Here is a 24,916-nt window from a genome sequence, read left to right on the forward strand (position 1 = left end):
CCATGCACACCCACCACATATACACCCCAGGTACACCCATCACATAAACCCTGCCATGCTCCTCACTGTGCACCTCAGGGCGCACACAGCCCATGTCCTTACCACCCCAGAACATCAGCACCCACGTACCCCCGCACAAAGACCCCCAAACACCCTCACAACCCCATGTACACCCACTCGCCACACTAGCAGATCCCTGCACCTGCACAAACACCCTCTCACACCACACATACACCCTCCCAAGACCCCTGTGGCCACCTGCCACACCCCGCTTGCACTCGTGCTCCCCAACACAGCACCACAGACACCCTCACTCCTCACACTCCCTCGCACACCAACAAATGACCATGACAGAATGCCAACCACATCCTGGTTTGCATCCCAAGGAGTGTGGCCAGCAGATAGAGAGAGGGAATGCTGGAGTGCTGTGTCCAGCTCTGGAGCCCTCAGCACAAGAAGGACATGGACCTGTCGGACCGTGTCCAGAGGAGCCCACAAAATGATCCAAGGGCTGGAGCAGCTCTGCTGTGAAGCCAGGCTGGGAGAGGTGGGCTGGGTCAGCCTGGGGAAGAGAAGGCTCTGGGGAGATCTTACAGCACCTTCCAGTCCCTGAAGGGGCTACAGGAAAGCTTGGGAGGGAACTTTTCAGAAGGGCAGGGAGTGACATGATGAGGGGGGATGGGTTTAAATTGGAAGGGGGGAGATTTAGATTGGATATTGGGAAGAAATTCTTCCCTCTGAGGGTGGTGAGGCCCTGGCACAAGGTGCCCAGGGAAGTGGTGGCTGCCCCCTCCCTGGAGGTTTCCAAGGCTGGGTGGGATGGAGCCCTGAGCAGCCGGGGCTGGTGAGAGGTGTCCCTGCTCATGGCAGAGGGTGGGACTTGATGATTGTTAAGGTTCCTCACAGCCCTGACCAGTCTGTGGTTCTGTGATTCCATAGTTTGGGGTACACCCCACATCTCTCACTACTACGCCCTGTCATGGTTCTCTCCAAGACATTTCCAGAGCTTTAGGAAGTTGCCTGTAGGAAGCTGGGGAAGAACTGTTCCCCAGGGCATGGAGCGACAGGACGAGGGTTGATGGGTTAAACTGGAAAAGGGGAGATACAGGTTGGGTATTAGGAAGAAGTTCTTCCCTCTGAGGGTGGTGGATCCCTGGCCCAGGTTGCCCAGAGAGGTGGTGGAGGCCCCATCCCTGGAGACATTCAAGGTCAGGCTGGATGGGGCTCTGAGCGACCTGCTCTAGTGAAGATGTCCCTGCTCACTGCAGGGTGGGACTAGATGGGCTTCAGAGGTCCCTTCCAGCCTAACGCAGTCAGTGATTCCAGGGCTCTCTGACTTCACGGCACCGCACACCTCTCCCCTCCCTCTCCCGAGGCCCCAGCCTGAGGCAGCCCGGCCAGCCAACACTGTCCTCTCCTCCCCGCTCGGGCCGGGGACCGCCCCGGCACCTATCCGGGCCCCGTTCTCCGGCGGGGGGGAGGGGGGGTCCCTCTCCTCACCCCGCCTCGCCTCGCCTCACGCCGCCTTCCCGCCTCACGCCGCCTTCCCGCCTCACGCCGCCCGGTCGCCACAGCAACGCGGCACGCGGGCGGGGAGGGACTACGCTTCCCAGGGTGCCGCGCGGCGAAGGGTTGGCGAGGGGAGGGGCCCCCCCCGCCCGTCCCTTCCCGCCGGCCCCCGCGGGCGGCCAATCGGGAGCGAACAGGTCGCGTGGCGAGGGAGGGCGGCGAGAAGATGGCGGCCAAGGGAGGCAGGAACGGGCTCCTCGACAAGGTACCGTGCAGCGGGGCCGCCCGGGCCCGGCCCTCCTGGGGCTTCTCTTCCCGGTGGAGCCTCTCCCCGGCTTCGGTGGCGCTCCGAGAGCCGGCTGTGCCGCGCCTCATCCGCCTCGCTCCCGGGCCTGCCAGGGTTCCCCCGCCTCGCTGAGGGGCGTCCCCTCGCCTCAGCCGCGGTGCTGGAGGGGAGCTCGGGCCTCCCCCGGCAGCGCCGCGGCCGCTTCTTGCTGCAGACGGGCAGGAGGAGCCCCAAGGGAACGCGGGGAGGGGGGGCTCTTCCCCGGGGCAGGCCGTGAGGCGAAAGCAGCCTGCGAGATCGCTTGGCGGGTTGGGTTGGAGGCGGGGGGGGGACGGGGGGGGGGGCTGTTGTGTGTTTCAAACCACCCCTTTTTCTGTCAGCGTGGCTGGGTTTAGCTAAACCGTCCCGCTAAAAGCCCAGCTGCCCTCCTCCCGGAGGGCGTTTGGCCAGGAGAGTAGCGCCGAGGTGTCGGGTACGGTAAAACCAGCCGGTAACTCGCCTCAGCAGTTCAGAGGGACGTGTTTGTAAAGCGTCTTCCCCTTCCGCTCAGTTTTAAGTGGTCAGGCGTTTGCATTACAGCTCTTTGCGGTGTTTGGCAGGCTGGAAACTGAAAGTAAGGATCCAGAGGCGTTGTCTGGTTTTTATTTCCCTGAGAACATGCATAAAAAAAGCCGTGTCTGTATCTCTGGCCATGTTTGCCGGGTGGCATCTTTCACTGAACTTCAAGATCCAGAAGGCTGCAGCAGCAGACACTTTGCTTGGTGCTGATACCTGCGTCCTCCTCCTAATTTCATAAGAGCGCTTTGTCCTCACCTCCATTTGGGATTAAATTGTTCTTACCACCCCTACGAATTGGGGAGGAGGGGAGGTTCTTTAGGTGGGTAGATTAAGTTGTCAAGCAAACACTTTTAGGGGGGAGGCTTGCATCCTGAAACACTCCTGTCATCTGCAGCCGCGCTCAGCTTCTGGAACGAGGGTGCTTTGTGCTTAAACTTAGAAGAACTCTGGGAAGTATCAGGCTTTTGAGGCATTCCTGCTCCTCCTGCTGTGTTGTGGATGCTGGGGGGTAATTATTTCCAAAGGAAGAAGGGGTGTTGGTGAAATCTTTTAGTTGGAATAGTTTCAGTGAGGTTTCTGCCTGAGGTACGGACGCGCTCAATAGCGATTCCGTCCCTGTGTGGATCTGTGTGCCTTCGCTTCGTCCTGCTGGATGACTTAAATGCTGTCTGGTCACTTCTGTGAGCTGGTGTCTGTGTTGCTCAAGGGTTATCTGGAGAATTGTGGCCTCAGGTTCATCGTTTCCTCCAGTTTCTTTTTGAACAGGGATATAACAGGTTATTCCAGAGGCTTTCATAAAATCACAGAATCACAGACTGGTCTGGGTTGGAAGGGACCCCAAGGATCACAGAGTTCCAACCCCCTGCCACAGGCAGGGACACCAACCTCCAGGCCTGGAGCTACACAAGGTTGCCCAGGGCCCCATCCAACCTGGCCTTGAACACCTTCAGGGATGGGGCACCCACCCCCTCTCTGGGCAGCCCCTTCCAGCCCCTCATCACTCTCTCTGGAAAGAACTTCCCCCTAATATCTCATCTCACCCTTCCCTCCTCCAGCTTCACTCCATCCCCCCTTGTCCTGCCAGTCTCTGCCCTTTAACAAGCTGATTCCCCTCCTGTTTCTCTGCTCCCTTCAGGGACTGGAAGGCTGCAATGAGGTCCCCCCACAGCCTTCTCTTCTCCAGGTTGAACCAGCCCAGCTCCCTCAGCCTCTCTCTGTAGGGGAGGTGCTCCAGCTTTAACGCCTTTGGATGGGTTATTTATTCAGTGTATCTTTTCATGCTTTGCTAGAAGGGAAATCGGGGTGAGTTCAAGGAGATTTGCAGTTTAACTATCCAATTTTTCTACTTCTTGTGTTTTCTAAGTGTGTTAATCAGAGTATCCTGACCTCTCCCCACTTATCCGAGACCACCAAAAAGTGCTCACTCACTGTCCCCTCAAACACCTCAGGGTTTCACCCACCTAACACAGTGCCAAGTGATTAACTGTGCTCTGCTGCTACTAGAGCAAAATCTTCAAAGGTTTTGCAAGTTTCAGGACTAGAACCACTTCCTGAACACCAACAGCCACTAACACCTTCCACTTCTGTGCCCCAGGAAGAGCTCTCTGGGGCCAGGGGGACGTTGGGTGTGAGCACAGTCAGGCAGCGCTGGTATTTTGGGGGGAATGAGGTCCACAATTCCTTCCTCCAAGGCAGAAGATGAGTTGGTTGGAGCTGAGAACGGCAACGCCAACGTGCTGGAGTTAGCTGCAACTCTTCCCTCAAGAAGAATGGGAGGGAACTGATGCCAAGTGAGGTGTCCCTGGATTCTGCCTCTTGCAAATCCTGCTTCAGCCAGGCTCATTAGGGTTTTTGTGGAGGGGTGAAGGCCTGTGGTTTGGGACTGTCTGTCCTGTCAGCTGCAGCCCTGCCTACAGGAAAAAACAAATGAGGTTTAATAAAAGCAAATGGAGACTCTTGCACCTTGGAAGGAATAAATGCTTGTATCAGTACAGGCTGGGGTTAGGCTGCTGGAGAGGAGCTCTGTGGAGAAGGGCCGGGGGGTCCTGGGGGGTGACAGGGTGGCCATGAGCCAGCAGTGTGCCCAAGGAGGCCAATGGGATCCTGGGGGGCATCAAAAGGAGTGTGGCCAGCAGGTCAAAGGAGGGGATCCTCCCCCTCTGCTCTGCCCTGGTCAGGCCCCACCTGGAGTGTTGTGTCCAGTTCTGGGCTCCCTGGGATAAAAGGGACAGGGATCTCCTGGAGAGAGTCCAGAAGGAGGAACATGGAGATGATGAAAGGCCTGGAGCATCTTCCCTGTGAGGAAAGGCTGAGTGAGCTGGGGCTTTTCAGCCTGGAGAGAAGCAGCCTGAGAGGGGATCTGATCACTGGTTATCAATATCTGAAGGGTGGGACACAGGGGGTCATGGCCAGCCTCTTCTCAGTGTCTGTGGGGACAGGACAAGGGGCGATGGCCTCAAGTTGGAGCACAGGGAGTTCCACACCAATCTGGGGAAGAGCTTCTTCCCGGTGAGGGTGAGGCAGCCCTGGGACAGGCTGCCCAGGGGGGTGTGGAGTCTCCTTCTCTGGAGATATTCCAGCCCCGTCTGGACGCCGACCTGTGCGCCCTGTCCTAGGGAGCTGCTTTGGCAGGGGGGTTGGACCCGATGGGCTCTGGAGGTCCCTTCCAACCCCTGTGGTTCTGTGACTCTGTGAAAAGGACACAGCGTTTGCTACGTGCCTTCAAGGAGCCCTTGTGCGTTGTCAGCTGAGGATCTCCCAGCCTCCCTTGGCTGTGGCATCACAGCCAAGAAACTCCGAAAAGTTTCTGATGTTACTGTTTGGGAAGAGGACTTTGCTTTCTTTTCATCCTTGTGGTAGAAAACACAGGCTGGACACAGAAATAACACTCCCCTTGGAGAGTTTAGAGAGTCTACATGGGTGATCCTCTTGCAATAGCGCTGAATCTTTTTCCCTCTACGGTTTATGTTTGTAATACCCACAGCGCCCTGTACGCTTCAGAGTGATGCTCGGCGGCAAGCGAGCTACACAGGAGATCATAGAGTCATAGAGTCATAGACTGGTCTGGGTTGGAAGGGACCCCAAGGATCACAGAGCTCCAACCTCCAGGCCTGGAGCTACACAAGGCTGCCCAGGGTCCCATCCAATCTGGCCTTGAACACCCCCAGGGATGGGGCACCCACCCCCTCTCTGGGCAGCCCCTTCCAGCCCCTCACCACTCTCTCTGGAAAGAACTTCCCCCCAATATCTCATCTCACCCTTCCCTCCTCCAGCTTCACTCCATGCCCCTCGTCCTGCCAGTCTCTGCCCTTTAACAAGCTGATTCCCCTCCTGTTTCTCTGCTCCCTTCAGGGACTGGAAGGCTGCACTGAGATCCCCCCGCAGCCTTCTCTTCTCCAGGCTGAACCAGCCCAGCTCCCTCAGTCTCATTTCATAGAGCAGATCTTGCAGACTGACGTTGGATGTGGTGGAATGAGACTGACAGCAATGAAGAAGGAGTAAGACAGGAAAGGGTGGGGGCTGGAAACCAAACTTAAGTTTGTTTCTCCTGTAAGAACTTTCTGGGCCTCTTGCTTAGGAGCGAGTTTATCAGAGGCCTTTAAGTGACAGTTTTAGCTTGACCAAATGAGCTTTGCGAGCGCTCCGAGCCTGCGATGGCTCCGGTGAAAGCAAGTGCTTGTTTTGCTCTCCCATTTTTTGGGGAGGGAGAGGGGGCTAACAGCAGAACGTTCCCCTGCAGCTGTGCTGCAGTCCAGCCTTGCTCTTCGGTGAGGTAACAGCTGGCTGTGTTTTAGCCTTCACTCCAGAGTTTGCTACTAGGCAGGGATGCTTTTGGGTACCAAATCCACTTCCTGGCTGTGCCCTGTCTCCTCCCTGTTCATAGTTCCATTGTGTTCAGAACGAATCCGATAGCCTTTCAGTTGGTTTTTAAATCAAAGGAGTCAAAACACACCCAAACTACAAAATAAAAACCCTGGAATTCTTTTCCCCCTCCATCAGGCTGGAGCTGAAATCTGAACTTTTCTCTGGAGGCCTTTGGAGCTTCAGAATGAGGAGCTGGTTGGAAAACATCATGCACTAGCCAGAGGAGCAGACATGTTTGTGTCTGCCAGGCTCTGTGGGTCACTGTTGTGCTGCTGTGGCCTCAGCTTGCCTCCCCACCTTCACAGGCAAGGCCAGGCTGTGCTGCAGACCCGAAGGGCTGGGGGTTTGCCCCCTTCCCCTTCTCCCCACCCTCTGTTTGAGAGTGAGCACTTGGTGGCAGGGGCTGAATCTCTTCCAAGCCATCAGTGAGAGCTTTCACACAGGGTTGCGTCGGTGTGTGGACATCGATGTATAGGTGTGTACGTTTTTGTGTGGGTCTGGACACAGGGGTGACATGGATCATTCCCTCCAAGCACCTTCCCTGCTTCCCTTCCACATCCCAACCTCTCCCTAACTCTTTGGTCCTGCAGATCAGCCTGGAAGAAACAGGAGAACCAGCAGCACTTCGGTGCTGATACCTTATCAGGAGAAGTAACCTCAGGGGAACATCACCACCAAGGTAACGGGAAAGCTGAAGCTTCTCCCTGGCTCAAGTCCCAAACCACAGATGTGTCCCCATTACAAGGGCCCTTCTCACATGAACCACCCGTGGGATTATCAAGCTGTTACTGTCTTGAAGCAGAACAGCCTTGGCCAGAAGGATGCCTGAACAGGAACCACAGAAATGCTGGTTCAGCTCCTTGCCATCCAAGATTAGATTTTATCTTTTTCTCCACCCAGTAACAGCTTTATTTCATTAAAAAATACCACATGAGCTTCTACATCAGCCCCAAAAAGCGGTGGCTCTATGATAGAGATAAATAGCACTGATGTTATCTGGCAGTTCCAGTGTTGAGGGGGGAACAGAGGCTGAGAAATCTGTCACGGGTTTCCTGGAGCTTTTATTTTCATGGCCTGCTCTCAGCTTTTCTCACTGGTGGTTTCTAACTCTGCTCTGGGGACACCTCACCTCTGGAGTGCTGTATCCTCAACACAAGGAGGACACAGAGCTAGTGGAGTGTGTCTGGAGAAGGCCACAAAAATGGTCCAAGGGCTGGAGCACCTCTCCTGTGAAGCCAGGCTGGGAGAGTTGGGCTGGGTCAGCCTGGAGAAGAGAAGGCTCTGGGGAGAACTTACAGCACCTTCCAGTCCCTGAAAGGTGCCTGTAGGAAAGCTGGGGAAGAACTGTTCCCCAGGGCATGGAGCGATAGGACGAGGGGTGGTGGGTTTAAAATGGAAAAGGGGAGATTTAGGTTGGGCATTAGGAAGAAGCTCTTCCCTCTGAGGGTGGTGGATCCCTGCCCAGGTTGCCTAGAGAGGTGGTGGAGGCCCCATCCCTGGAGACATTCAAGGTCAGGCTTGCTGGGGCTCTGAGTGACCTGCTCTAGTGAAGATGTCCTTGCTCACTGCAGGGGGTGGTACTAGATGACCTCTAACAGTCCCTTCCAACCATACACATTCTATGATTCTATGATCCTGAATTCAAACAGATCTTAGAAAGCAGTTGGGTTTATTTGGGAGGAGAAGAGAATTTTAGCACAAGTCTCACTTCTATCCTCACAGGCTTTAGGAATTCAAACCAGACCTGAAATACTTTGTAACTTAACACTGATGTGAAAGCTCTTCCCCAGCTGTCTGTGGCTTGTAAACGTGTCTTCCTTTTGCTTTTGTCTCTCCTAAGCCAGTTGCTGCAGTTACTATGCACTTCATAATTCCTAATCAATAATTCATAATTCGATACCTGCAGAGCCTGAAGGAGAAACAGCCTTTTCCCTGTGTGAGTGCAGGAAAGCAGATCAGGTTTTCCACCTTCCCTTCCAATGGTTTTTGTTCCTGCTGGAGAAGGAAAAGGAGCTCTTCTGACAGGTAGTTAATAAATCCACCTAACGAGCGTTAGGGGCAGGGAACAGGCCCAGTGAAGCTGAGAATCGCTTCGAACAGAGTCTAAAATTTGAGCTCAAATCACTTGATGACTTCAGATCAACAGGGCTGGAGCTCCTGGGTCCTACTGTGGCTAAAAGGATCGGTGTCCCCCAACAATATCGTGGCTCAGAGGAAAATGAAGCCCTTTGGAGAAGCTGAGCCCTTGGACCTGAGACTTCTTATCGATGAAGATCCCGCTTCTGAGGGGAATCAGGATGTAGGAGAGTGACGGAGTCTTTTGGCTTCGCTCTGGAGGGATGGTGTGACTGAAGCACCTTGGTTTATCCCCTTAAGTTCTCCCCCCTGTACCCAGATTGTTAACTGACACCTTAAAGCCTTCCCTGCCAGTATGGGTTGGGGACTGGACTGCTGGAGAACAGCACAGGGAGAGGAACTTGGGGGTACTGGGGGGCAGCAGGATGACCATGACCAGCAAGGTGCCCTCGTGGCCAAGAAGGACAATGACGTCCTGGGGAGTATGAGAAGAGGGGTGGTTAGTAGGTCAAGAGAGGTCCTGCTTCCCCTCTGCTCTGCCCTGGTCAGACCCCACCTGGAATATTGGGTCCAGTTTTGGGCCCCTCAGCATAAGAAGGACACAGAACTCCTTGGAAGAGCCCAGCGCAGGGCCACCAAGGTGATGAAGGGAGTGGAACCCCTTCCTGATGAGGAGAGGCTGAGGGAGCTGGACCTCTTGAGCCTGGAGAAGAGGAGACTGAGGGGTGACCTCATGAATGCCTATCAATATGTAAAGGGTGAGAGTCAGGAGGCTGGAGCCAGGCTCTTCTCAGGGATGGCAGCGACAGGACAAGGGGCAGCGGGTGCAGCTGGAGCAGAGGAAGTTCCATGGGAATGTCAGGAGGAACTTTGTCCCTGTGAGGGTGCCAGAGCCCTGGGCCAGGCTGCCCAGAGAGGCTGGGGAGTCTCCTTCTCTGGAAACATTCAAACCCCATGATCCTGGATGTGTTCCTGTGTGATTTAGTCTGGGTGATCCTGCTGTGGCAGGGGGTTGGACTAGATGAGCTTTCAAGGTCCCTTCCAACTCCTCATGGTCTGTGGTTCTGTTACAGGCTCCATCTGTCTCTGCTCAGGTTTTCGTGAGCGGGCAGGGTGTGTTTCACCTTGGGTTCTATCCTTGTGCTCATGATAAAAGATGAAGCTGTACCTAATTCTCTCCCCTCCCTTTGATTTCTGTTGCAGTGGAAGATTGATGACAAACCAGTAAAAATTGACAAATGGGACGGTTCAGCTGTGAAAAATTCCTTGGATGATTCTGCCAAAAAGGTTTGTTCCGCGAGTGTCGGTCTCGGGAAGCGCTCGTGTCCCCTCAGCTTCCCGAGTTTAGTTTGAAAACTAAATGTTTGGGGGGGAGGTTGTTCTATTTGTGACATGCCCATGGCCACGCTGGTTCTACAGTGATTCCCCTGGCTCTGAGGGTATTTGAATCACAGAGTCACAGAGCTGGAAAAGCCCTTTAAGCTCAGGGAGTCCAACCATTCCTGTCCTGTGCTGACCCAGATCTCTCAGTACCTCATCTCCCCATCTGTTAAACACACCCAGGGGTGGGGACGCAGCCCCCTCCCTGGGCAGCCTGTTCCACAGCCCCACAACTCTGCCAGGGAAGAACTTTTCCCTCCCATCTGAGCTGACCCTGCCCTGGTGCAGCTTGAGCCCATTTCCCCTTGTCCCATCTCCTGTCCCCTGGCTGAAGAGACCATCACCCACCTCTCTGCACCCTCCTGGCAGGTCAGTGGAGACGCTGAGAAGGTCTCCCCTCAGCCTCCTCTTCTCCAGGCTCAACACCCCCAGCTCCCTCAGCCACTCCTCAGAGGATTTGCCCTCCAGCCCCTTCCCCAGCCTGGCTGCCCTTCTCTGGACTCGCTCCAGGACCTCCATGTCCTTCTTATGGTGAGGGGCCCAGAACTGGACACAGCACTCGAGGTGCAGCCTCACCAGTGCCCAGTCCAGGGGGAAAACTCAACTCCTCCCCATGTTCCTCTCCACAGGTTCTCCTGGAAAAGTACAAGTACGTCGAGAATTTCCGCTTGATCGACGGGCGCCTCATCATCTGCACAATTTCCTGTCTCTTTGCCATCGTAGCTTTGATTTGGGATTACCTGCACCCCTTTCCTGAATCCAAACCCGTCCTTGCCTTTTGTGTTGTGTCATATCCTTTATCAATGGCAGCTCATTTACTCCAAAAAACGTGTGGGTTTCCCCATGAAACACAACAAACTCCTTCTCCCTCTTCCTGTTTTTCCAGCCTGTGGGATTTTTCCTTCCCATGGTGTGGGGATCAGCTGATAATCAAACAGTTCTCATGTGATGGTGAAGCTGGGGAGTCAGGAGCTGCTGGAGCAGCTGATCCACTCTTGGGCTCCCTGTTACAGCAGAGGAAAATTCCCAGCTCTCAGACTCCAACCATGCCAAGATTCCTCCACTTAAGTGTGTTCATCTCAAAATCTTAGCCCTTGAGGGCTCGAGTTGGTTTTTGGGTCTGTTTGGGGGAGGTTTTATGTTTAATTTTGCCTCCTGCCTGGATAATTTATCTTCAAAGGATTGAATTACAGAACTGAGGAACGTGAATGGCTCCATCTGTGATTGAGTCTGACACTCGTTTGCTCTCACAATTTCTTCCCATCTCCCCACAGATGTTGCTCCAAAACAATTAAAACCAATATTTAGTAATTAAAATATTTCACCACCATGATTTCCTCTTTGGAAGCCTTCTTGGAAGCTTTCTTTCACACAGCCAGGGAATTCCCTGTCAGGAAAGCACGTAGGGACTTGTTGCTTTTCCTGTGGCTTGCAGACATTGATGGATGTTCTTATGCAAGGGGAAAGATTTAAGAAAGTGTCCTGATAATTATTTAATTCCCTGTGCTAATGAGGCCTCAGCCAAGCACCCTGTTCATAATTGTCACAGGAGGTGGTTAAACGATGGTGGCTGAGGGTATCTAAAAGGGTAGATAATGGCAGGACAAGGGGGATGGAGTGAAGCTGGAGGAGGGAAGGGTGAGATGAGATATTAGGGGGAAGTTCTACAGAGCTAGTGGTGAGGGGCTGGAACAGGCTGCCCAGAGAGGGGGTGGGTGCCCCATCCCTGGAGGTGTTCAAGGCCAGGTTGAATGGGGCCCTGGGCAACCTTGTGTAGCTCCAGGCCTGGAGGTTGGTGTCCCCGCCTGTGGCAGGGGGTTAGAACTCTGTGATCCTTGGGGTCCCTTCCAACCCAGACCAGTCTGGGATTCTGTGATTTCTCTGCCTGATTTCCACTTCTAATTGCAACTTTGTAATTTCCTTAATGGTTCTTTGCACCTATTTTGTGATGATGGGGATCCTGACCATCTACACCTCCTACAAAGAGAAGAGCATCTTCCTTGTAGCCCACAGAAAAGACCCCGCCGGGATGGACCCCGACGACGTTTGGCAGCTCTCCTCCAGCCTCAAACGGTACCACTTCCTCCCACAGCCCGGATTCAACCAGTGGGGAACGTGGGATGCTCCCCTCCCAGCCCCTGCTTGTCTGTGCCACCCGTAGCTACCACGTGGGGCAGGAAAACATGTCATGAGGGGGGGGAATGTCGGTGTCATGGCACTGAGGTCGTGAGTTGTCCACCGTGCCACCATCTTTGCCTCTCTCCAGGCATTGTTACTCACCATGGAATATGATTACTCAGAAACAGCAGCAGTTTGAGATCCCTCTGGATCTCTCCATAGGATCCCCTTAAATATTCCCCTTTATACAGAATCCCACAGGATCATAGGGGTTGGAAGGGACCTCAAGAGATCACCAGGTCCAACCCTCCATACCTACAAATCTCCCTCACTCCACCAAAATCAGTATCCCAACCTAGAAACAGAAGTGGGGCTGAGCAGTTACCTGCCACCAGCGTTCCTGTTTCACTTCTCTTTAGTCGTGTGCCCCCCCTCATTTAATCACAAAGAGGATTAAAACCTTTAATTGAGCCATAATTAACCCCTTACATCTTGACAGCAACCAGTGTGTGGGAATCTCCTCTCCTGGGGGCTTTTCCCTTTTCACAAAGACAGGATTTGAGATGGGGGAGGCGGGGGTGAGGGTGGCTAAACCTGGCTTAAATCAAGCCTGGCTTAAATCCTCTTCCATCTCTCCCCAGGTTTGATGACAAATACACCCTGAAGCTGACTTTCATCAGCGGGAAAACCAAACAGCAGAGGGAAGCAGAGTTCACCAAATCCATCGCCAAATTTTTTGACAACAACGGCACCTTAGTCATGGAAGCCTATGAACCAGAGGTGTCCAAGCTCCACGATAGTCTGGCCCTGGAGAGGAAGATAAAATGAGTCCTCACGCCTCCAGCTTCCCTGGGAATGTGCTAAATTAAGGCCAATAAAAGGAAAACAGCAAAAGAAAAGCCAAGCCCTTGCCTGGTTTTGTCCTGAAATCCTGTTAAATGGTGGATGAGGGGGATTTTTTAAGCTTGGATGTGGCGGGTTTTGGAACCACAGATGGTTTTTTTGCACTGGGTGTTGACTGTTCCCCTTCCCTCAGGGAGGGAGAATCCACCCGTGGGAACCCTTGGGGAGGGCAGAGCGGCAGTTGGGGGACTTTTACACCATTCCCATTTCCCTTTTCTGGTAGGAATTCAGGACAAAATCCTGTTGCAAATGAGTTTTGTTTATTTTTGTAATTAGCTAATTGGGGGAAAGGATTGTTTTATATAAACCTGGGAGGGGGGTAAATACGCTGCTGCGTGTCTGGCCCTGCTGCTTATCTCCAGGGTGGGAGGAGGAAAGCAAAGGGCTGCTCCAAGCTCGGGGGGGCCCTTCCATAAACTGCCTTTTTCTTGAAAAAAAAATCAAATTGTCTCTTTTATTTTCCCTTTTTTCCCCCCTTTTTCCCTTTTATTATCTCCCCCAGCCCCCTCCCCCCTCCCCCAGTCCCCCCATTTAAGTTTTTCTCCCCAATAAAAGGGAAGAACACCCCTCAAACGTGTGCTGGGCGTCTCTGGGGTGTTTCGGGGTGCTGTGATCTCAGTGCGCACCCCATTCTTCCTTCCTCCCCCCTTCCCGGTTCCACACCCGCCCCGGGGCCGGGCCCGGCCAGGAAGAGGCGGGGACAGCGCGGCGGAGCGGACGCGGCTGCAGATGAAGGGGGCGGTACGGAGGGTTTGGGGGGGGTACGCGGGGTTTGGGGAGCGGATTCGGGGTACGGAGGGGGCTGAGAAGGAGATGGGAAGGTCGGGATGGGGATGTCAGTGAATTGAGGGAGCGCAGGGGTGCGGGGGCGGGGGGAGAGTGGGGCGTGCAGGGAGTCGGGCTCGGGGGTACGGGAGGGGGGCTTGGTTTGGGGGTCGCGGGGGATCGGTACGTGGGAGGTGGCGTCCGGGCGTTGGGGATGGGGGATTACGGGAGGGGAGGGGGGCACGAGAGGTGCAGGGAGCTGCCCGCGGGGGGGGCGGTATGTGGAGGACGGTGGATTGAGGGAGGGGACTGAGGGCTGTGGGGGGCCAGCGGAGGTTTGGAGGTGCATGGGGAATAGGGGGTGCACCGGGAGCCTGGGAGGTGCGTGGGGGGTGAAGAGGGCCTGGAGGGTGCATGGGGAATAGGGGGGGGCTGTGGGCACCCCCTCAGGGACTCCAGTTTGGGGATGCCGGTGGGGTTGGTAAAAGGGGGGCTTGGGGGTCAAGCCCTTGGCGGTGGGTGTTGGGGGGGGATGGAGAGGAGCCTGTCCCACGGGAGACACAGGGACATTGCAGAGGGGCAGGCCGGGGTGTGTGTGGGGGGAGCTCTGCTCTCATCCCCTCCCCCCACACCACACTCAGGCCCCAGTGGGGACCTCAGGGAGGCCACCATGTCCTCAGCCACCACCTCCCTCAAGGTGAGTCCTCCCTAAACCCCCCCCATCTCGGGGGGGGGAGGCATGAGGGCCAACCCCTTCTTCTTCCAGCAAGCCCTTAACCCTTTACTATCTACCCCTCCCAGCAGCAGGGGGGTGACAGGGAGACACCCCCTGGATTCCTTCCCGTCTTCCAACGGGAGACGCTGTTCCGGCAGACGAGCCGGGTCACCTACCGCATCCCGGCTTTGCTCTACATCCCCCCCAGCGCCACCTTCCTGGCCTTCGCCGAGAAGCGCTCCTCAGCCAGGGATGAGGATGCCAAGTACCTGGTGCTGCGCCAGGGCCGCCACCACGGCTCCTCCGTGGAGGTAAAACACCCCAACCACCCTCCATGGGGTGGAGGAACAAGCTGCCACCTCACCACACCTTGTGTAGGCCTGGAGGTTGGTGGCCTACAGGGGATTGGAGCTCTGTGATCCTTGGGGGTCCCTTCCAACCCAGACCAGTCTGGGATCCTCTGATTCCCGTCACGGTGGGCTCACCCCTGGGGTGCTGCTGGGCGTTCTCGGGGTGCAGCCACACCAGCGCATCCCATGGCTGAGCCCTCTTTTCCTCCTTGGCCGCCAGTGGGGTCCCGTGGAGGAGTTGTCAGCGCTGGTTCTGCCCGGCCGCCGCACCATGAACCCGTGTCCCCTCTACGACGGGACAACTGGCACCGTCTTCCTCTTCTGCATCTGCGTGGAGCAGGGCAAGACGGAGCGGTGGCAGATCTGGAGGGGCTGCAGCGCCGCTCGCCTCTGCTACGCCACCAGCGCCGACGGCGGCCGCGGCTGGTCCCCGCTGCGGGACGTGACGGACGAAGCCATCGGGGAGGATTTATCCCGTTGGGCCACCTTTGCTGTGGGACCAGGCCATGGGATCCAGCTGGATTCGGGGCGCCTGGTTGTCCCAGCGTACGCCTACTACGTCCACAGGCGCTTGTGCGGCGCCGTGCCGCTGCCGTGCTGCACCCGCCCACACTCCCTCGTCTTCTACAGCGACGACGGCGGGCGCAGCTGGCGCAAGGGTGCCCTGCTCAGCGGGGTGCCGACGGGGGAGTGCCAGGTAGCCGAAATCCAGCGGAGCGATGGCCACCGGCCTTTGCTCTACTGCAACTCCCGGGCGTCGCGGGGTTGCCGGGTTGTAGCGTTCAGCGCTGACCACGGGCTGCGGTTCCAGCGCTCTGCGCGGTGCGAGGTGCTGCGTGAGACGCTGTGTGGCTGTCAGGGCAGCGTGGTGAGCTTCCCTGCATCCCCAGCCGGCGCCGGGGATGAGCTGACGTGGTTGCTCTACTCCCATCCCACCGACCGGCACCGCCGGAGCGATTTGGGTGTCTATCTCAACCCCTCGCCGCTGGACAGGGAGGGCTGGCAGCACCCATGGGTGCTGAACCTGGGACCGTCGGGTTATTCTGACCTATCCACCTGCGCCGGTGGCGTTTTTGGCTGCTTGTTCGAGTGCGGCACCACCAGCACCTGTGAGGAGATCACCTTCTGCCTCTTCACCCTGGACACCTCCGAGCAGAACCTCAAAGCTCCCTAAAACTGACCCGTTTTTAAGGAGAGGGGGGTGATGGAAACACTCAGAATCAGTCCTGCTCACCAGCAGCCAGACCTTTGGTGAGCGCAGTGACAGCCAGTACCTCACCAGCACAGCGATGACCAGAACCTCCCCAGCCCAGCTTGGATGTGCCAGAGGCTCAGCACAGCGTAGTTTTTACTTCATTAACACTTGGCTTTTTAATCACTCTTCAGATCAGTGAGGGGTAGGGAGGTTGATGGAGGGGATGCCCACACAGCACCTGGAATGCCACCGCTGCCCCAATACTCAGCGTTACCCACCTGGCAGCAGCAAAGGAACCCCCAAGGTGGTACCACCAGGAGCAACCATTCCCTGGGGATAAAATTCCCCAAAATGGTTTCATTATGTATGAAATCCATCAGGAATTCCTCCTTCTCCTCATGTTGTGGAGAGAATTCGGTGCCCCCGTGCCTCCCACCCCTGTTTTTACCAGTTTTTAATCCCAGTTTCTTTACTCTCCCAGTTCTGACTGGGTTTTATCCCATATTCCCATGGGAAGAAGCACTCAACTCCTGCAGTGGCAGGATGGGGCATTTATTCTTCTCCACATCCCACCAGTGCTGGTGACCTCATGCCCCTTCCCGTGCTGCTGCCAAATAAAATCCTCTGGAAACAGGTGAAATCCATCCAGTATATGGGAAAAATCCCATGGGAGGTGACCCTGCTGGGGGGAGGATGTAGAATATCCCCCCAGCATTGTCACCTCCCCAGCCACCCCACCACCCCCCCCAGCATTGTCACCTCCCTGCCGCTATGTCTCGGGTACACAGCATCTGGAAGAGAAGATGACCCCCCCAGCCCCCCATGGTGATGGGGTTACTGGTTTTTGGGGGTGGGGGGGAGGTACAGGGGGATTATTTTGGCATCTCTGTGTTGCCAGTAATGCTGGGGACATCTGAAATGTCCCTGCTGGGTCTCGTGGGTGAAGCAGAAGCAGCCACAGTGGCCGGTGTGCTGGGCGCAAGGATGGGCGCTGGTGGGGACGGCGTCGGATGGGGCTCCCCAGGAGGTGCTGGTGGTGGGGGGCCAGGGGCTGGCAGCCAGGAGCAGGGCCAGGAGCAGGGGGACAGCATCAGAGGGCACCCCCAGGAGATGCTGGAGGGGGGGGCGGGGGCTGGCGGCCAGGAGCAGGGCCAGGAGCAGGGGGACGGCATCAGAGGGCATCCCCAGGAGATGCTGGGGGGGGGTGGGGGGGTGGGGGCTGGCGGCCAGGAGCAGGGGGATGGTGTCAGATGGGGGTCCCCAGGAGATGCTGGTGGTGGGGGTGCAGGGGTTGGTGGCCAGAAGCAGGGCCAGGAGTGGGATGGGCATGGTGTGGAGACACCAGTGCCCCCTGGGGTGGTATTTATGGGGTTCAGCCCTGGGGAGGTGAGGTTTGGTGGTGGAGGGAGATGCTGGGTGGGGGTTAGTGATGGATGATGGTTTGGCCTGCTCTGGTGGCTGCGGGGGGACATGGGGATGGGGTACAGGGGATGGGGAGGGCCCCATGTGAAGGTGGGGGTAGGGGGTGTTTGTCCGACTTCTTGGGGTGACTCAGGGTGGGGGGAAGGCGGGAGAATGGGGGGTGATGTGGGGATGTGGAGGGATGAGGACGTGGGACATGGAGTGATAGGGGACATGGAGTGATGGGGACATGGGGCGTGGATTGATGGAGACAAAGGATGTGGAGTGATGGGGACACAGGATGGGGAGTGATGGGGACAAGGGACATGGAGTGATGGGGACATGGGGTGATGGGGGACATGGGACATGGAGGAGGGACATGGGAAGCAGGATGATGGGGACAAGGGACATGGCTGAATGATGGGGGATACAGGACATGGCTGAGTGATGGGGATGCACAACATGGTGTGATGGGGGCGTGGGACATTGAGTGACAGGGGCATAGGACATGGAGTGATGGAGACACCGGATACGGCTGAGCGATGGGGACGTGGGGTGATGGGGACACAGGACATGGCTGGACAATGGAAGGAGGTACCCAGACCCTGGAGTGGAGGAACCTGGAGCAGTGCTCACCCCAGGCTCTGCGCCCATCGTGTCCCTGCGCCCATGGCCCCACCATGGCCAGCCCTTCACATGGGCACAGCCACCCTGGGACACCCCCCCATTTCCCAACGGCTCTTGGCTGTTCCTTTGGGAAAGGGTTTCCTGGGTGGGATGGCAGCTGCAGCTTTGGTGGGAGCCCATGGGGACATCCCTGACCCACCAGACCGGGATGGGACAGGATGGGGATGGGATGGAGTAGGGACAGGCAGGAGGAGGAAGGAGGACAGGCAGAAGTTGGGGACAGGCAGGGTGGGACAGGGCAGGATGGGGACAGGGCAGGATGGGGACAGGGTGGGGCCATGGAGAGTGGGGACGGGCATGATGAGTTCAGGACAGTTTGGGGACAGACAGGGAGGTGACAGGAAGAGGCAGGATGGGAACAACATGAAATTAGGGACAGGATGGGATGAGGAGAAACACGGTGAGAATGAGGAGGATGGGGACAGAAGGGGATGGGGACAGGCAGGATGAGGCCGGGGCAGGACAGGACCAGACAGGATGAGACCAGGACAATTTGGGGACAGTCACAAGGGGAACAGCAGTGGTTGGGATGAGAGGGGACCAGGCAGGATGAGACCAGGATAGTTTGGGGACAGACAAGAAGGGAACAGGAGGGAATGGGGACGGGACAGGAGGGGATGGGTACAGGGATGGGATGGGATGGAGATGGGGACAGGACAGGACCAGGCAGGATGAGTCTGGGGCAGTTTGGGGACAGTCAAGAGGGGGACAGGAGGGGATGGGGACAGGAGGGGATGGGGATGGGATGGGGACAGGAGGTGATAGGGACAGGAGAGGATGGGGACGGGATGGGGACAGGACAGGACCAGGCAGGATGAGGCTGGGGCACTTTGGGGACAATCAAGAAGGTGACGGGATGGGATGGGGACAGGAGGAGATTGGGATGGGGACAGAACAGGACCAGGCAGGCTGAAGACCAGAAGCCAGCGTGGCGGATCCAGGGCACCCCGCTATCGCTCCCCACCCCCCCACACCCCCCAAGGCGGGGCCTCCCCGCCCCTTTCTCCCCCTTTCCCCCCCCTTCCCCTCCCCTCCGGCCTCTCCGGGCGGCGGTTGGATGCGGCGGGATGGGGGCGCTGGGGGCGCTGGGGGCGCTGGGGCTGGGGGCTCTGCTGGCCCTGCTGCCCCCCCCCGCCCCGGCTGAGACCTACACGGCCATGCTGAGCGTCCGGAAGGCGCTGGGCTCCGAGGGCCGCCTGCTCCGCCGGCTCCGAGCCTACCTGCGGGAGGAGAGCGCCCGGCTGCGCCGCCTGGCCAGGTACCGGCCCCCCCCGGACCCTCCCCCCGGCACCCCCCGGCCACGGGTGGGGAGGTCCCAGGAGCATCCCCCCTTCCCCTCCCCCACCCCCTCCCCCAAGCACCCGGAATATGCCCGCCCCGAGGTGGGTACTGCACTTGAGGGGGGGGGAGTGGGGGGGTAATTCAGAGCATCCCCCAGCAGATGGTTTTTGGGGTGCCCCTAAAAAGAGGTTGGGGTGTTGTGGGGGGCACAGCCCGGATGCTGCCTGCCAACCCCTGCCCCCCAGACACATCCCGGGAGGGGGAAGTGGTGAAACCCGCTCCACCCCCCCCCCCCCCCCCCCCCAAAACTAGGGAGGTGGGGGGGGGGGGTCATCCCCACGTACTCACCAGGATGGGGGCCAGCCAGCCTTGGAGGGGGTTTCCCTGCCTTGGGGATGCAGGGGTAAAGATGCCCAACTATGGAGGGGGAGGTTGTCACACCCCAGACTCCACCCTGGGGGTGTCACCTCCCAGGAGGAGCACTCCAGGTGTCACCCAGTGGGTCCCTTGTAGGTTTTATGAGAAGGTCCAGGCGCTGCATCAAGACCCCAAGACCTCAGTGGACAATCCCTTGTTGGCCTTCAGCCTCATCAAACGTCTCCACTCCGACTGGCCCAACGTCATCTACAGCGACGAGGCCACCCAGAACACCCAGGGTATGGGGGGGAAGGGGGGCACACACCCACCTGGCTACACGTCCCACCACCTGGGGGGAGACCTGAGAGCTGGGAGGTGATGGGAATGGGTGGAGGAGCAGAGGGATAGATGGAGGAGCAGAATGTGTGGCTCCTAGAGATGGAGAACGGTTGGTAAGTGTAACTGCACCCCAAAATAACTCAATAATCCAACATCCCCCCCGCCCTCCCCCAACAGCCCTTCAGGCTGGCTTCAAGGAGGTGGAGCAGGACCTGCCTGGAGCTGAGGACCTGGATGGGGCAGCCCGGGCGCTGATGAGGCTGCAGGATGTCTACGCGCTCAGTGTCAAGGGCATGGCCAGCGGCGTCTTCCAGCCAGCCGGTGCCGGGCGGCCGACCCTCTACAGCCCCAGCCGCCGTGTCTCCCTCTCTGCTGACGACTGCTTCCACGTGGGCAAGGTGAGGTGGAGCCCCACAAACCCACCTCAGAGCTTTCCTGGCCTGTTGGCTTCTGGAGGGTTTGCTTCCCAGATGGATGCGGAGGGATCAGTCCACAGGCCATCAGTCCACCACCTGCCACCAGCTCCAGGGTTCCTCCCTGCACGTGGCTTGGGGAAGATCTGAGCTGGTGGCATTAGGAAGACCTCTTGGCCCAGCGTCCTGGTTGGGTAGAGGGTGGGTCCCCACCCGGGGGTAAAAGTGGCTCTGTAAATCCCTGGGATGGGGGTTGGGTACTTTGGTAGAGGGTTTTGTATGGGGTGGAGTCTTCTGAAGGTCCCTGCAGAGCTGGGATGGAGTGTTAGACCACGGGATGGGATGGGGTGGGATGGGATAGGGATGGAGATGGGGATGGGGGTGGGGATGGGATGGGACAAGATGGAGATGGGAATTGAAATGAGGATGGAGAAGGTGCTTTGATAGAGATTTTTGTGTGGGGTAGAGTCTCCTGAAGGTCCTTGCAGAGCTGGGATGGAGCACTGGACTATGGGATGGGACGGGGATAGGTTGGGATGGGATGGAGTGGGGACAGGATGGGTCTGGGTGGTGCACTGCCTTGTAGGTGGCCTACGACACGGGTGACTACTACCACTCCATCACATGGCTGGAGGAAGCCGTCAGCCTCTTCCGCCTCTCCTATGGCACCTGGAACCCCGAGGACCGGAGCAGCCTGGAGGATGCTCTGGACCATCTCGCCTTCTCCTACTTCATGGTACGGCTGCCAGTCCCATCCCCACCACCCTGGTGTCTGGTGGAGCTGAACCATGGGCAGGGCGATGCTCACGGGCTCTCCACCCCTCCATCCAGGCTGGAAACATCTCCCACGCCTTGAGCCTCTCCAGGGAGTTTCTTCACTATGGTATGTGGGGCAACCTCAGGTATGGCAGGAGGATGGAGAGGTTTTGGGGTGTCCCCATCATCTCGGCATGGCACCAGCCTCCTTCACCCCATTTCTTAACCCCACGTGGGGTGAGTCCTCCAGGGACTGATGCCAGGTCCTGATGGGTGCCAAGTGATGGAGACATGGTGTTTTGGGCGATGGGGACATGGTGCTTTGGGTGATGGGGACATGGTGTGTTGGGTACCACCACCTCTCTGGCAGACCCCAGTAACCAAAGGGTGGTGAGGAACGTGGCCAAGTACAAGAAGCTGCTGGAGATGGGACCGGCGGTGAGCGCTGGACCCCTGCGGCGCCCCAACGGCACCCGCCTGCAGAGTCGAGACACCTACGAGGAGCTGTGCCAGCGCCCGGCAGGGCAGGTGGGGCTGGCAGGGGTGCCATGGTCCCCTACCCCACCACTGTCCCCACCCCCCTTTCATGCCCTCCTTAGTCTTCTCTCTCTCTCCCCAGCCGATCCCGGAGCATCTCCCACACCTCAGCTGCTCCTACGAGACCAATGGCAGCCCCTACCTCCTTCTCCAGCCTGCCAAGAAGGAGATGGTCCAGATCCAACCCTACGTGGCTTTGTACCATGATTTCATCAGTGATGCTGAGGCTGAAACCATCAAGGGGTTGGCAGGGCCCTGGGTGAGCTGTCCTTGTCCTAAGGGATGACCCTCTCCTGGAGAAGGGTGCCTCAAGAGCTGCTGGTCCAGGGTAGACCATGCTGAGATAGGAGCGGTTTTAAGCCAGGGCTTAGCCAGAACCTTCTGCAGCAAGACCCTGGGGGGGTGGAGGTGGGGGAGGATGAGCCCAGCTTAGCTCCATGTGAGCCCACCCAAAAGATTTTTGGGAGAAACCAGGTCCATGCATGCATCTAAACCCTCTCCCAGCCAAGCTTGACTTGGTGACACCCAACTGTGTTGCATCCAAACTGCTATCCCTGCATCCATCACCCTGGTGGGACACCTCAGGGTGGGGAAGGTTTGGTGACTAGGTAGTATTAAACCCCCCCCCCCCCCCAGTTTCAACCCCAACTGGGATCCCTGCTTGGTGTGTGTGGGGTGGGGGTGGTCTCCATCTCCCCCACCATGTGTCCTCCAGCTGCAGAGGTCCGTGGTCGCCTCCGGGGAGAAGCAGCAGAAAGCTGAGTACCGGATAAGCCAGAGGTAGTATGGCCACCCCCTCCCTTGTCCTCCAGCCGGTGGGACCACCATGGCCCCATTGCCACCACCGAGGTGGTGGTGGAGCCGTGCTGGGCAGGCCTGGGTCCTCCACACCCAGCATGAATTCGGGGAGGGGCTGAAGGCAGGGTGCTTCCACAGCGCCTGGCTGAAGGACACCGCCGACCCGGTGGTGCGGGCGCTGGAGCAGCGCATCGCCGCGGTCACCGGCCTGGACCTGCGGCCACCCTACGCCGAGTACCTTCAGGTCGTCAACTACGGGCTGGGAGGCCACTACGAGCCACACTTCGACCACGCCACGGTCAGGGAGCTGCTTGGGCGGTGCCCAGGGTGGTCTCTAAGAGGGTCACCAGGGTGGGCTCTGGGATGGTCCCTCAGAGGCTCCTGGAGGTGACCCCGGGGTGGTCCCCATGGTAATCCCTGGGGTGGTTCTCAGAGTGGGCTCTGGGATGGTCCCTCAGCTGTTCCTGGAGGTGGCCCTTGGGGCGATGCTCCCAGGGTAACTCCCTGAGGAAGGTCCTAGGGGTGTCCCATGGTGGTCCCTGGGGTGGTGCCTGGGATTTTCCTGGGAAGGGAGGGAGAAAAGAGGGAAGGAAGGTGGGAGGGAAAGAAGGTAAAGAAGAGGATGAGATGTCTCTGGGGGCATCTCAGAGCCACCAGCTCTGTTAGGGCCTCCAGGCCAAGCTGTGTCAGCATGGGACTGACCGTCCCCATCTCCTCCCTCTTGGGGCAGTCCAGGAAGAGCCCCCTTTACAGAATGAAGTCAGGCAACAGGATCGCCACGCTCATGATCTATGTGAGTCCACCCCGTTTCCTCACACGGTCATCAGTAGGGTTCAGAGTGAACAGGGTTTGAGATGGGGAGGGCAACCCTAAATCGAACCGTGGTGGGGTGTTAAAAGATCTGCAGAACATTGAGGAGCTTGTGACATGCACCTAGGGACATGCTGGGTGGGCAGGGGGAGGTTATGTGCCTCAGTTTCCCCATATCACTGGGGGAAGAGGAGGCCCACAGCTCATACCTCTGCTCCTTTTCCAGCTGAGTGAGGTGGAAGCTGGTGGCTCCACCGCCTTCATCTACGCCAACTTCAGCGTGCCCGTGGTGAAGGTGAGGGAGACCCTCACAAGCTTCTCCCCCAACTCCTCCCCAGGGAGTTTTGGGGTGCCAAACCCCAACCCTAGAGCCACGGACTCTGCTTTGGGGGTGTCAAACCCTAACCCTGGGATGCCAAAATCCAGTCTCAGGGATCCCAGCTCTATTTTGGGGTGCGAAGCCCCTCCCCAACTCCAGGTGTCTCAGGTCTGGTTTAGGGGTGCCACACCCCAACTCTTGGGCTCCTTGCACTGTTTTGGGGTGCAAACCGAAATTTTCGGGCTCCTGGCTGTATTTTAGGGGCACTGAAGCCCAACCCTTGGGTTCCTGGCTCTGTTTTAGGGGTGTTGACTCCCAACCCTTGGGTTCCTCCCTGCACTGGGATGTCAAGCCCCAACCCTTGGGCTCCCAACTTTCCTTTGGGGTTCCAACCCCCCCAGTCCTGGGGCTCCTGGCCCTGGTTTCGGGGTGCCAAACCCCTCTCTGCTCCACAGAACGCAGCTCTCTTCTGGTGGAACCTGCGGAGGAACGGGGATGGGGATGGAGACACCCTCCATGCCGGCTGCCCCGTCCTGGCCGGGGATAAGTGGGGTGAGAGACGGTGGCTGGTGTCACCCTGGGGTGACACAGGGACAGAGGAGTAACTGACAACGGGGTGGGGGGAGGGGAGAGATGCTGGGAACCCAGAAAAATCCTGGAAAATAAGGCAAACCCATGTCACCCATACTGAAATGGGGGTTGAGGGGGTGTGGGGGCTTGGGGGAGGGGGTGGAAGCAGATGAGGGTTCTTGTCCTTGTCCCTTCCAGTGGCGAATAAATGGATCCATGAGCACGGGCAGGAGTTTCGGCGGCCGTGCAGCTCTGACCCCCGGGATTGAGCTGCTCTGGGCTCCAGGACACAGGACCTATGGATGGCAAAGCCACCCTGGCACAGGGTGTTACCCAAAAGGGAGGGAGGGAGGGAGGGAAGGGAGGCAGGTGGCAGCGGGATGGGGTGCTAGCAAGGGCTGTGGCCTCTGCTCAGCCATGACCCGACCCAATGGAAATAAAGTCAAAAGAAACTAAACTGGAGCCTGAGGGAAATAACCTCGGGTGGTACCCCACAGGATGATGTGGGGGTGGTGTTTGTGTCCCCCCCACCCCAATACCAGCCTGGGCCCTACACACACAGACCCAGCCCCCTCCTCCAGCCCTTGCCAGTCTGTTCGTATAGAGGTGCTAGGAGTTGGTGTCATGGAATTTCTATGGTAATCAGTAGGCTTCAGAGTGAACAGTGGCCACAGCCAATACACTGCCCTACCTCAGATAAGTCCACAGTGCTCAGCTGCACCTTGGGTGCTCTGCTGACATCCCCAGATCAACATGGGTGCCCCCTCCTCTGCACCCCAGAAGGGTGAGGCAGGGGGGGGTTGGGATGCGGGGCGGGGGGGGGGTGGGGTTACAGGGTTTTTGGGGAGGGAGAGGCCAGCCGCTGCCTTCCAACCCCAACCTGCTCACAGTCAGAGCACGTCTGCTCCAGCATTGCCTCCCTGGGGCCC

At 57.9% G+C, this 24,916-nt stretch overlaps 3 protein-coding genes across 3 annotated transcripts; all 3 read left to right on the forward strand.

Moving 5' to 3' along the window:
• The first annotated feature begins 1,724 nt into the window (after positions 1-1,724).
• Positions 1,725-13,256, forward strand: SPCS2 (signal peptidase complex subunit 2). Its single transcript, XM_084261493.1, has 5 exons — positions 1,725-1,774; positions 9,497-9,580; positions 10,303-10,462; positions 11,611-11,746; positions 12,433-13,256. The coding sequence occupies exons 1-5, from the start codon at positions 1,736-1,738 to the stop codon at positions 12,617-12,619; spliced, it is 606 nt and encodes a 201-aa protein (XP_084117619.1). The 5' UTR covers positions 1,725-1,735; the 3' UTR covers positions 12,620-13,256.
• An 873-nt stretch (positions 13,257-14,129) lies between these two features.
• On the forward strand, positions 14,130-16,296 carry NEU3 (neuraminidase 3; the record flags this gene model as incomplete). The annotated part of the gene is made up of 3 exons (XM_084280569.1): positions 14,130-14,156; positions 14,261-14,485; positions 14,745-16,296. The coding sequence occupies 3 exons, from the start codon at positions 14,130-14,132 to the stop codon at positions 15,696-15,698; spliced, it is 1,206 nt and encodes a 401-aa protein (XP_084136695.1). The 3' UTR covers positions 15,699-16,296.
• Positions 16,297-18,874: 2,578 nt separating this feature from the next.
• On the forward strand, positions 18,875-24,315 carry P4HA3 (prolyl 4-hydroxylase subunit alpha 3; the record flags this gene model as incomplete). Its single annotated transcript, XM_084277446.1, has 13 exons — positions 18,875-19,065; positions 19,602-19,744; positions 19,962-20,182; positions 20,784-20,933; positions 21,029-21,080; positions 21,324-21,481; positions 21,573-21,749; positions 22,206-22,270; positions 22,427-22,586; positions 23,019-23,081; positions 23,325-23,393; positions 23,873-23,969; positions 24,186-24,315. 13 exons carry the CDS (start codon positions 18,875-18,877, stop codon positions 24,254-24,256), a joined length of 1,617 nt encoding a protein of 538 aa, XP_084133572.1. The 3' UTR covers positions 24,257-24,315.
• Between the last annotated feature and the right edge of the window lie 601 nt (positions 24,316-24,916).

Source organism: Gallinula chloropus (assembly GCF_964237585.1).
Source record: "Gallinula chloropus genome assembly, chromosome: 1".
NCBI lineage: Eukaryota > Metazoa > Chordata > Aves > Gruiformes > Rallidae > Gallinula > Gallinula chloropus.

Coding starts and splice junctions, on each gene's coding strand:
- SPCS2 (XM_084261493.1), top strand. CDS start 1,736: ATGGCGGCCAAGGGAGGCAGGAACGGGCTCCTCGACAAG. Junction 10,463..11,610: donor CCTTGCCTTTTGTGTTGTGT/CATATCCTTTAT, acceptor TGGTTCTTTGCA/CCTATTTTGTGATGATGGGG. Junction 11,747..12,432: donor CTCTCCTCCAGCCTCAAACG/GTACCACTTCCT, acceptor ATCTCTCCCCAG/GTTTGATGACAAATACACCC.